Here is an 11,796-nt window from a genome sequence, read left to right on the forward strand (position 1 = left end):
CCCTTGAGTGTGGGCCTCAGTTTCTCCATCTGCAAAGTGGGCTGATGACACTGACCTCACATTGTTCTCCTGAGAAGCAGACAAAGCACTTCAAGCACCTGGCACCACTCACCTTGACAGGGTTGCCCAGAGAGGAAGCAAGGGTGGAGGAGGGGAAGAAGCAGAGAGGACAGAAGGAGGGCTTGTCCACTCTCCAGTGTCACAGGTGGAGAAACCGAGGTCCGGGCAAGGGAACAGTCCCCCAGTTCAGGGCATCTTCTGCTGCAGGCAAGGCCGGACTTCCTGGGTTCCTGTCCAAGCATCTCCATCAGAACTGACCATATACTGGGCCCATTAAGTCATCTCGACAACCTTAGGCAGCAGGTACCATCCCCAGTTTACAGCGAAGGAAACTGAGCTCCAACAGAGGTAGCTGGCCAAGGGTCTCAGTCTGTGAGGAGTTCAGATTCAAACCCATGTCTGTCTGACTCCAAAGCCCTTCCCTCTGCAGAGACCAGAAAGCAAGATTAGGGGATGGAGATCTTGGCCGTGTTTCCCAGCTTCCAGTTTCTTCCTGGCTGGAGGAATCTCAGCTCATATCATGGAAAAGATGGGGGATTGATGGTTGGCTTCAGGCTCGGCTAGATCCAGTTGCTCAGTGAGGTCAGAAGAGCGCAGTCTGGTCTCTCCATCTCTGAGCAACCTCCTCTTCCAAGTCGGCTTCCCTCTTAAATGGACTTTCCCCAAGTTGCAGCAAAGATGGCCTGGGCAGCTCCAGGCTTCCATCTTGCTTTATACTTTAAACTAGAGTCCCAGAATTAAGGCTTATTGAATTAAGGCTTATTGACTGGCATGGGTCACAGGTCCCTCTCTGAACCCGTTGCTATGACCAGTAGGATGAAATGCTCTGATTAGCCAGATGGGAGTCATTCACAGTCTCCTGGAGCCTGGGGGCGTGTCAGGTGGGCAGTGAGTGTCAACCCCCCGGAGCTACCTGGACAGAAAGTCCAGGTGCAAGGATGTTTTAGTACAGGGGGCGGGGGCGGGGGGAGCCTGGGGTGTACAAGGTACAGGAAATGTGGGTGAACTGAGCTGTTTCCCTTATGGGGGCAGAATGTGTAGGCTGTAGGGCGCCCGCCAAAGCTGCCATGGGGCTCCCTGTGGGTGTCATGAAGGATGAGGCCCTCTCTGTCCCCCTGCTCACCTCCTTGAGCCTTCGGAATATTTGTCTGTGCTGCCAGCTTTACTGACAAGGCCTTGCTAACACAGACCTTGTTCAACCTGCCACCGCCACTTGGGGAATCCCAGGGCCAGGCTGGGCCAGGGCAGGAGGGGTAAAGCGGGGCTTCCCGGCTGCTCTAGGGATGCAGGGGCTCCAAACAGAGAAAGTGGTCCCCGCTCTTCCCCACTCACCCCACCACAGCCAGCAGAGCCCACTCCATCAAACCCAGGACAACCTGCTTCCAGCCGGCACTCTCCTGCCCCCATCTCTTACCCCTCCGCCACCCCTAAGCTCCTGGATCAGAAAGGACCTTTAAAAACCAGAAAACACCATTTCTAAAACTTTGGGGAGTCGAACAGTACTTGGGAAAATTTTCGTTTAAAATTTCGAGGAAACCATCTGAACAGCAGCACAGACAACCGCAACAGAAGGAAATGATTTCATTATCTCAACGATAGAGACCCAGCATTGTGTCTGGTTTTAATCAGCAGAATTAGACAATTTAGAATGTTTTTTCCAAACACTCGGAAATCTGGGCAGGTCATCTATGGAACGCAGTGCCCCACGGCAGGGGGTTCAAAACACACAGGGGTGATCTGTTGCCAATATCCACAACTCTCCCACAGGGAGGTCTTCGCCCTGGCTTGCATACTTCCAGTGACAAGGAACTCATTACCCCTACAAGGTTGCTCCTTCCATATTTTAGCAGCTCCAACTTCTAGAAAGTCCTCCATAGAGAACTAAAATCTGCTTTCTGGAAAATTCCTACCCCCTAGAACAGGTCTCTGGTCTCTGCCTAGGAGAGGGGGCTTTAAGAGCCTAGGTCAGCATCCCATCTTGAGTCACAACATGGGCAGCCAATCTCCAGCTCCCTAGCAGGTCGTCTGTGTCCCCTAACCCACGGTACACCTGGAAGTCTAGCTACTGCACCTAAGAGAAGAGGAGACCCCTTCCCCCTTAGATGTTGTCCAAAGAGGCCCTGAATCTGGCTGCTGTGCCCCAGAGTGAGTGAGTGTGTGTGTGTGTGTGCGCGCACACGCACGCACGTGCACATGCATGCACACTGGTGAACCTGTGTGTGGGTGTACACATCCCAGCCAAGCATCCTGTCTCCAACACTCTCAGACGTGGGGGCGATGGACCCTGACTCACTCATCTGACCCTTAAGCAGTGCTGGGTGGTCAGGGTGCAGGTGGGGGCTTCTCATCATCACCTTCCCCTTGACTTGGGGGCAGGGGGGGGGCTCTGACCCCAGTGTAGTCCATTTACTCTCCCTAGAGCACTGGGGGTCAGCATTGTCCACTTTTCAGATGAAGACAGAGCAGCTCAGAGAGGTTGAGGGATGTGCCCAGGGTCACACAGCCATCAAGTGACCGAGCTGGGATTTCAACCCAGGTGGCCTGACACTGAGCAGGTGCTCTTGTTCCGCCACGTTCTCCTGCCACTGGCTGGGATTCCAGCGGGAAGGTGGGGGATGGGAACCATCAGCCACTCGGTCAGCAAACAGTTGCTAACCTGCTTTAGGCCAGGCCCTGGGGGAGGCTCTGGGGTTATGACGCCCAGGCCTTTCCTGGAGGAGCTCCCCATCTACTTGGGGAAGTCAGCCTCAGCAAGCAGACTGACAGCAAAATACTGACAGCGTGGGGACCATGGGTGAGGCAGCCAGCGCGGTCTCTCTGCGGGGCTCACCCCACCGGCTCCATTCTACAATAGCACAGGGGGAGGCATGACATGGGGTTGGGGACAGGGGAGCACCATTGGGCCTGGGGGGACCAGGGAGGGTTTCCCCCAAGAAAGCCAGGGACCAACGAGGAGCTAACAGGAGGGGAAAGAGTTTGCCCAGAGGGCCAGTGACCTGCCCGAGGCCACACAGGCTGGACCCAGGCCCTGGACTGGGATGAATGTCACAGCGGGTCTTTCCCTCCCTTCTCTCGGGGCAGAACCTCTTCGACAGCATCAAGAGTGAGCCCTTCTCCATCCCCGAGGACGATGGCAACGACCTCACTCACACCTTCTTCAACCCCGACCGCGAGGGCTGGCTGCTCAAGCTGGGTGAGAACGTGCTCATGCACGCTGGGGGACATGCACCGACGTGCCTGCACCCTCACGCAACGCGGCTGCCACACTCATGCACTTGACATGCAGCCTCGGGGGTGCAGTCAGGTCAGCCCCAGGTCTCCTGACCCCTGGAGCAGCAGTCTGCCTGTCCCATCCGTCCATCTGTCTGTCTTGGGGATGAGGGGACAGTGCAGGAGGGGAACGATAAGCAGGAAGTGGGGACGGGAAGCTGACTGATTCATAGATAAACGCTTCAACCGCAGGTCATTCTTCCTGCAGCGATTCTGAGGAAGCCCAGACCCAGTGAGGTTAGGGCATCTGACCAGGGCCACACAGCCAGCCAGTGGCGGATTTTGGTGGGCAGAGTGCTGGGTGTCCTTGAAAGACAGAGGGAGGGAGTGTGACAGGATGTGGCTCGGGGAGCCTCCCCTCAATGGGACTAGGGGACACGGAGGGCCTCGGGCCTGCAGAGGGGAGCTGTGGCGGGTGCCACAGCTGCAGCTGGAGGATCTGGCAGGGGAACTGCAGGGCCCGGCCGCATGCCCCTGCCACCCCCACACACTCCTGGGCGCCGCCCCAGCAGGAGCAGCCCAGCCAGGCACAGTGGTCTTCCAGGGCAGGGGAGGACAGACGCCTCGTGTTGGAGCAGGGGCCCTGGCCTGGGGTGCCCATCCAAGCCCTCCATCTCTCCAGACCCACCTCCCAGTTGACCCCCCTGCAGACTGCAGCCTCCTTTCTTGCCCAACTGACTGTCCTCAGTCCCGGGGCGGCTCTAAGTCACAGATCCCTGCTCCTCCACCCATCCTCAGCCTGAGTTTCCACAGCTGCAAAATGGGGATAATCATCCCTGGGACAGTTAAATGTGTGGGAAGCCAAGTACTTGGGCTCTGGGGTTGGGACACTGGGGCTCGAATCCCAGCTCTGCAGCCAGACCTCGAGTAGATGACGTAGCCTCTCTGTACCTCAGTCTCCTCATCTGTGAAATGGGGTTAATAATGGTCCCCTCCTCATAGGTGGTTATAGGGATTAGAAAGTGAAAGTTTTTTTAAATCTCTAGAACATTGCCTGGCAAATGAAAGATGAAAGGCTTAGCACAGTGCCAAGCAGGGAGCGGGCCAAGGCATGAACGGAGGGGTGAGGGCAGCAGGAAAGTGCAGGGAATGACCAGCCTGCCCCAGGGCCTGATCATGGAGGAGCCTGGGTCAGGCAGCTCAGGGGCAGTGCGGGGGTGATAGAGCCACTCAGGTTTTAAGTCGGGAAGGGATAGATAAGGGGGAAGATGCGGCAGGCAAGGGGTTGGGGGCTTGCTGCTCAAGTGGGGGCCCAGAGGAGAGTATCTGAGGCCCTGCTCTTCCGTGGAGGGAAGTGCTGGTGGCCCAGGGCAGAGGAGGGCTGACTGACTCCGCCATTGGCTTTCGCAGGCGGCCGCGTGAAGACGTGGAAACGACGCTGGTTCATCCTGACGGACAGCTGCCTCTACTACTTTGAGTTCACCACTGTGAGCCTTACCCTGCCCCGCCCCTCCCCCCAAACCCTTTCCAGACTCCCACTAAGCGGTCCATTGACAGAGCTTGGGGCCCCTTGAGATCTTTCGGATCTCCTCCATACCCATTTTACAGATGGGGAAAACTGAGCTACAAAGAAGGGAAGGGGCTGGGCCAAGGTGCAAGGCAGAGCCGGGGCTTAACGTCTGGCCTCCTGACTCCCAGCCGGGGCTCTTCCCGTGCTGCTCCCCTGCCCTCTCCAGGACTGCACAGAGTCTGGGGAGATGGGCACACTTCTCTCTGGGTCTAGGGAGCCCCCAAGGTCACTCCCTGCCTTTGGCTTTGAAGCTCCATTTGCAGATCCTGACCTTGTCTCCCGTCCCCCTGCAGGACAAGGAGCCCCGGGGAATCATACCCCTTGAGAACCTCTCAGTGCAGAAGGTGGATGACCCCAAGAAGCCAGTAGGTATCGGTACGGAGGCCCAGGCCCGAGGCCGGAGCGGCTGCGGAATTTCCAAATCAGGGTGGGAGGAGAGGGCGTGCCCATCACACCTTCCGGGTGGCTCAGGGTTGCCTCAGTCTCCCTCCTGGGGCTGTGGATCCTGGGGGCAGGTCAATGGCATCAAGGGGGCCTGACCTCGCTGACTCTCAGAGCCTCCTCCTGACGCTGGCTCAGGGACGTTCAGTAAGTCTCTGCTCATTTCTGAGCCTCAGTTTCCCCATCTGTCAACTGGGGATTTTAAGAAGAATCATGGATTTAGGTCGAGCCAGGCACGTAATAAGTTCTCAACGTGAGGAGCTGCAGCTTCTGCCCCTTTGCCTCTCACAGGAAGGCCCGGGGGTCGGGTATGTCCTACTGCTCATCCGAGCACTGGTCTTGCCCAAGTGTCTAGGCCTGTCTGAGCCTCCCGGAGAGCCCAGTATAGCAGCCCTTTCCTCCCACCCCTGCCCTGCCTTCACCTGGCCACTTCCCCACAGTTCTGCCTGGAGCTCTACAACCCCAGCTGCCGGGGCCAGAAGATAAAGGCCTGCAAGACAGATGGCGACGGCAAAGTGGTGGAGGGCAAGCACGAGTCCTACCGGATCTCAGCCTCCAGCGCTGAGGAGCGGGACCAATGGATCAAGGCCATTCGGTAATGGGTGGCCGGACTGGTGGGGAGGTGTCTCCTGTCACCTTCCAGAAGCGCCTGCTTCTCTTGGAGCCCAGTTTCCTTGTCTGTAAAGAGGGCTAACTCTAGAATCTCCCTCCTGTTTCTGGCATGCAAATCCCTTCCACACATATTCTGTGAGCATACCCTCCGGGCCGGCACAGTGCCAGGTCCAGGACACAGGGGAGAGAGGCACCAACTTCATAGGGATGGTGGAGGATCACAGGAGATGTTGCATGTAAAGCTCTTTGCCCAGCGCCTGTTAACATCAGGATCCAAAGTGGCCCTGGAAAGACCTGATGGAGGTGGAGAGGAGGCCTTTCTAGGTGGAACGAGCAGTGCAGGCAAAAACAAGGGGGCACGTCAGGCCAAAGCCACGCTCACCTCCGTTTTACGGATGAGGACTGAGGCCCAGAGAGGGGAGGGACTTGCCCAGGGCCACACAGCCAGTGAGGGGCAGAGCTGGGACCAGCAAGCAGTTCTGCTGGTTCCACCTGGGCTCTTGTCACCTCCTTCTGAGAGTCTGATGGGAGCCTGGAGAGGGGTCCAAAGACATTTGGGGGCAGAATTCCCAAGGCTCTCAGGCCTCAAGCCTCACCCGCTCCGGCCCCGCCCGTGGGACTCTGGGTTAGGCCCTCGAAGCTGGACACACCCTGGCTTGGTCCTTACTGGGGTCATCTGGCTTTTCCCCTGAGGCAGGGCAGGCCGACCCCTCCCTGGGATATGAGACTCTTTAAGTCAGCCTGCCCAGCCCTGAAATCTCTTCACCTACTCTCACTCCAGAGCCAGCATCACCCGTGTCCCCTTCTACGACCTGGTCTCTGCTCGGAAGAAGAAGATTGCCAGCAAGCAATGAGCTTCCTGGGAGGTGGTGCCCGGCGTCCTGGGAACCCCGTGACCTGTGGTACCTGGAGACCTACCTCCCACCCCAGGGCACCCTTTCCTGGCCCGCAGACATCCTCCCTCAACCCCCTTCACTTCAAACTGACAGCAGAGGGGAGGAAGGGCTCAAGAAAGAGGGTGGGTGGGAACCACCGAGGGCTCAAAGCCCAACCATGAGGCCGCTGGCCTTGGACACCCAGGAAAGGCCCCGCCCCAGCCCCAAGTCCACCGCAGTAAGGGGTGAGGAAAGCAGCCCAGAACCCGGCACCCGGCCCTCTCTCTGGGGCTCAGTTTCCTCTCCTGTCAGATGTCTCCTTGCCCTCTGAAATGCTGTCAGCCCTCAGAGCAGGAGGGGCCTGCGTGCTTCCTACCCTCCGCCATGGTGATGCCTCCTCCCTCTGCTTAGGGCGTTTCTCGGCCAGCCCCTCCCCCGTCCTCAGCTGGGGCTTGGCCTTCCCTGCCCAAGGGACACACGTACACATCTCAGACCCACCGATAAGACCTCTGGGAGACCCGAGAGCACTGGACTAGAAGCCCCGATGCCACAGTCTCAGTCCCAGCTCTGTCTCCAACTTGCTGTGTGCCCTCGGCCAAGTCACCCTCCTTCTCTGGTTCCTGGAAAAGTGCGGTGTTTGGAGAAAAATGTCTTGGCCCTTCTGGCTCTGTGCACCGCCCCCACTGCAACCTCCAACCTGCCAGCAATGGCCTTAGGTAGGTCCCAGTAGGGCGTGAGCTGGCCACCTCCCTCCTCTGAGACTGCTTCCTCTCGGTAGAAGGACAGGATTGGACTGGGTCTCCCAAGGAGCTTCTGGCTGGAGATGTCTGCACCAGAGCTGGAGGGGGCTCTGGACTGAAGGCTGCTGGGAGGCAGAGAGCAGAGTGGGCTCCATCCTCAAGGATGTCCATCTTAGAGAAGGGGCGGGTGGGACTCCTCAAGAAAATGGCAGACAGCATCCCAGACAGATGTACTCAGGCGGAACTGGCGGTACAACCAAGAAGTCAAGAAGAGAGCTTTGTGAGCTGTGGTTACCAAGAGGGCTGCCTGGAGGCAGCGGCCACGCCAGTGAGTGACACAGAAGCTTGTAGCAGAGTCTCAGCTACAGCTTCCCTGCTGGACCACTGCCCAGGGCTCCCGTGGTGGTGAGCAGGGTTCCAGCATCCTGAGATCCTCGGGAGTAGCACCATCAAGAGTGGAACTGACTTCCCAGCCCACAGGCAGGCAGCTCTCCAGGGAGATTCCAGCCTGGAGGAGGATTCCACGAACAGGTTTCTTCTCAGTAGCACTTCTCACCCCGTCGCACAGGCCCTGGGGGTGTGTCTGGAGGGAAGTTCCCTGGCAGGAAAGCAGGATATGGGGTTACCTCTGCCCCACTCCCAGCCTGCGTGGGCAAGCCGGAGCAAGGTGGATTCCCCCCGGGAAGGGAGGCAACCTCTCCTCCCCTCCACCTCCCACACACATGCACACTCTCCAGGGTGTCAGGATAGAGTAGCTGCCTTGCAGTGGTGAGACCCCTGTCTCTGGAGGTGTGCAAGAACCTGGTAATGATATTGCACTGAGGAGGATCTGGTGGGGCACCTGCAGGAAGAAGCCTTACAGGACGTTTGAGGCCTTCCACAGACTCCATGTCAGCCCGGGAGCTGAGCGCCACCCCTGCTGCCTCATTTGGCCCCTGAAGGGGCAGCCAGGCGTCGTGGGCTCTGAGGTTCTCTCCTGCCCCTGGTTATACGCTGGCTGTGTGATCTTAGTCCACTTCCTTCCCCTCTCTGGTCCTCAGCTTCCCCCCGCCCCCATCATTGAGAGGGTGGAACAGGGGATTTTCTGGGCATGAGTGGCTGTTCTGGGAATCACTCAGAATAGAGAATAAAGCTCATGATTCAACTCGTGAGTGGGGCTCTGTCCTGCCTGTGACTACATCTCCCATCCTTGAGCCCACCCTGCCCCTTCACCTTCATCCTTTTCCCAGCCGGAGTGCAGGAGGGCCAGACAGGGAAGAGTGGACACTCCAAGGACCCTGGACCCTCATCCTCTGGGCACTGGGGCTGCCACATTGGGCAGATCTCCAGGGGCTGGATTTGTGTCAGAGGTCCCTCCGAGCATGGGCAGGAGTGCACTGGTTCTGCCAAGGCCGGGGGAAAGCAAAAGAACTTCCCAATAGGCTGCGCTGTCTAAAGAGAGAAAGAATGCTGCTCAGGAGATAGGTAATAAGCTCCCTGTCTGCAGAAGGATGCAAGTACAGATTGGCTCCAATGATCACTTGGGGTGTTACAGAGGGACTTGAATTTGGTCATCTTCATTTATTTGTACTTTCCACAATGTTTATTAAGTACCTACAGTGTTCCAGGCACTGGTGGAACAAGACAGAATCCCTGTCCGCATGGAGCTTACATTTTGGTGGTCCTGAATTTTAGGACTCTAGGCAGCACCCTCAGATGTGTAAGGCACTGAGGTGGCCCCTACACCTTAACCCAGCCCCCTGCCTGAAATTCCACCGTTGAGCCCCTCCTTGAAGACCTTAAGGTGTTGGACTGATCAACATGCTTTCATTTGGCCCAGGCTTATGGAGCACCTACTATGTACCAGGTTCCACACACAGAACCAGAGATCCAAAGATGATGAAGGTAAAGCCCTTGCCCTCAAAGGGAGCTCGGTCTGCTGGGGAAGACAGGTGCAAACGAGCAGTGACAGCCCAGGCCAACACTTGCCTGTTATATAGAGTGGAGCACAGGGGTTGGTGGAGGGCTGGGCTGGGCTGGGCTTCACAAAGGAGCTGTGCTTGAGTGTTGGCAATCAGGTGGGAGAAAGGACATACACTTGATGTTGCAGTGAGCTCACCTCATGTCTGCTCCTCCCCACCACACACACACTGACTGCAAATTCCTCACACGCCAGACTGTCACTGCTCCGTGCCTGGCACACAGGAGGTTGCACAAGAATTCTTGATTAGACTGAAGTCAACTGAAAAGGCCCTCTGGGGCTCCACATCAGGAGATGCAAATATCTGGGGGTGCAGGGAACTGTGGGAACGGTGGTGCGGCGGTGAGGGGTGGGGGCGTGGCTAGAGAGGCGGGCAGGGCCACATCGCAATCTGGTCCAGCTCTGACTTGCTGGCCCAGGACTCCCCTGCTCCCATGGCCTCTGCCCACCTTCCCACCCTTCTGCCACTCTTCACTCTGGGCAGCAGGGGGCTCCCACCACCCGTGGATGAGAGGTTCCACGACGCAGCCAGACCGGAGATGGGACCGGCTGCCCCTTTCAGGGATGAGGCCTCAACCCAGAGTAGAGCCTTGAACTGGGCCTCCCGGAGAGGGATGCACCTGGTCGACTAGGACCTGCGGGCTCGAGCAGGCCCAGACGCCCACGGGCACAGATAAGCATGGGCCTTCCCTCTCCCCTCATGCCAGGCGCAGTCAGCCCTGCACAGCCTAGGAGTCGGGATACCCTGGGCTCTGGCTTTCTGGCTGTGGGACCCTGAACTAGTAGCTTACCCTCTCTAGATGTGATCTTCCTCCTTGAAGGGTTCTAGGACAGGTGAGTTCTAGGACACAAACCTTTAGCGGGGACTTCTCTGTGCAAGGGAGTCTCAGACATGGGTACCAGGCAGCGCCTGCCCTGGGATGAATTGAGACTGTTGTGTGTGGCAGGGTGGGTGTCAAGTGAGAAGGTGCCACAAAAGCCACGTACTGTAATAGGCCACAGGGGGCAGTAGTGAGGCCATCCGGAGGCCCTGGGTTCAAGGCCCAACTCTACCCTGTGTCTTAAGCAAGTTTCCTAAGCACTCTGAGCCTCAGATTTCCCATCTATAAAATGATAATGATAGAATATATGCAAAATACTTAGAACAGTGTTGAGTACCTACTCAGGGTTACATGCTACTATTATTATCCATCACAAGGCAAACTAGGTACATGCTTTTTTTTTTTTTTTTTTTTAAATTCTATTGTGTTTGAGCTGTTTTTATTATTTTGGGTTTGTTTGTTTTTGCAGCTAGTGTTACCCTAACTAATACAGCAATTGAGAGGGGAATTCTCTGGAGAATTTGACTTTTTTTTTTTTTTTTTTTTTTTTTTATGGCTGTGTTGGGTCTTCGTTTCTGTGCGAGGGCTTTCTCTAGTTGCGGCAAGCGGGGGCCACTCTTCATCGCAGTGCGCGGGCCTCTCACCATCGCAGCCTCTGTCATTGCGGAGCACAGGCTCCAGACGCGCAGGCTCAGCAATTGTGGCCCACGGGCCCAGCCGCTCCGCGGCATGTGGGATCTTCCCAGACCAGGGCTCGAACCCGTGTCCCCTGCATTAGCAGGCAGATTCTCAACCACTGCACCACCAGGGAAGCCCTAGGTACATGCTTTTATGGAGATACAAAACAGGCTGGACCACTGGAGGAGGAAAGATTTGGGAGGGGTTGGGGGGTCATAGATCTGGGTAGGCTTCTTTTTCTTTTTTTTTTTTTTTTTTTCTAGTGCTTCTATAACACCTTGTATTATTTTTTTAATTTTTATTTTATTTTATTTTATTTATTTATTTATGGCTGTGTTGGGTCTTCGTTACTGTGTGAGGGCTTTCTCTAGTTGCGGCAAGTGGGGGCCACTCTTCATCGTGGTGCGCGGGCGTCTCACTATCACAGCCTCTCGTTGCGGAGCACAGGCTCCAGATGCACAGGCTCAGCAATTGTGGCTCACGGGCCTAGTTGCTCCGCGGCACGTGGGATCTTCCCGGACCAGGGCTCGAACCCATGTCCCCTGCATTGGCAGGCAGATTCTCAACCACTGCGCCACCAGGGAAGCCCTGGGTAGGCTTCTTGGCAGAAGTGCCCATGAAAGGTAAGATAAATGGAGGCCTGGCTCTTCCAGCCAGGAGGAGCCAAAACAAAGATGCTTGATAAGGCAATGTATTTCTGGAACTGCCTTGAGCCCCCAAAACAAGCCCCCAAAGCAAGAGGAAGAAAGGTTGAGGGGGGCTGGGCCCTGCCAGGGGCTGAGCTGTGTGCACGATGCTGCAGTCCCTTGCGTCTCCAAGGCCATCGTGC

General features: G+C 56.9%; 1 protein-coding gene across 3 annotated transcripts in view; it reads left to right on the forward strand.

The window, feature by feature from the left end:
* The window catches only part of CYTH4 (cytohesin 4), a 39,319-nt gene extending 30,667 nt beyond the window's left edge, over nucleotides 1-8,652 (forward strand). The window contains exons 9-13 of one of the 3 annotated variants that reach the window (XM_082348980.1): nucleotides 3,142-3,253; nucleotides 4,681-4,757; nucleotides 5,134-5,205; nucleotides 5,722-5,876; nucleotides 6,675-8,652. In XM_082348980.1, the coding sequence (XP_082205106.1) occupies nucleotides 3,142-3,253; nucleotides 4,681-4,757; nucleotides 5,134-5,205; nucleotides 5,722-5,876; nucleotides 6,675-6,747 (489 nt within the window). In that variant the 3' untranslated portion in view covers nucleotides 6,748-8,652. Of the gene's footprint in view, nucleotides 1-3,141; nucleotides 3,254-4,680; nucleotides 4,758-5,133; nucleotides 5,216-5,721; nucleotides 5,877-6,674 lie in introns of all 3 variants that reach the window. The other 2 variants (XM_082348981.1, XM_082348982.1) reach the window with 2 other exon arrangements.
* The last annotated feature ends 3,144 nt before the right edge of the window (nucleotides 8,653-11,796 follow it).

This window comes from Balaenoptera borealis (assembly GCF_965194805.1).
Source record: "Balaenoptera borealis genome assembly, chromosome: 13".
NCBI classification, from domain to species: domain Eukaryota; kingdom Metazoa; phylum Chordata; class Mammalia; order Artiodactyla; family Balaenopteridae; genus Balaenoptera; species Balaenoptera borealis.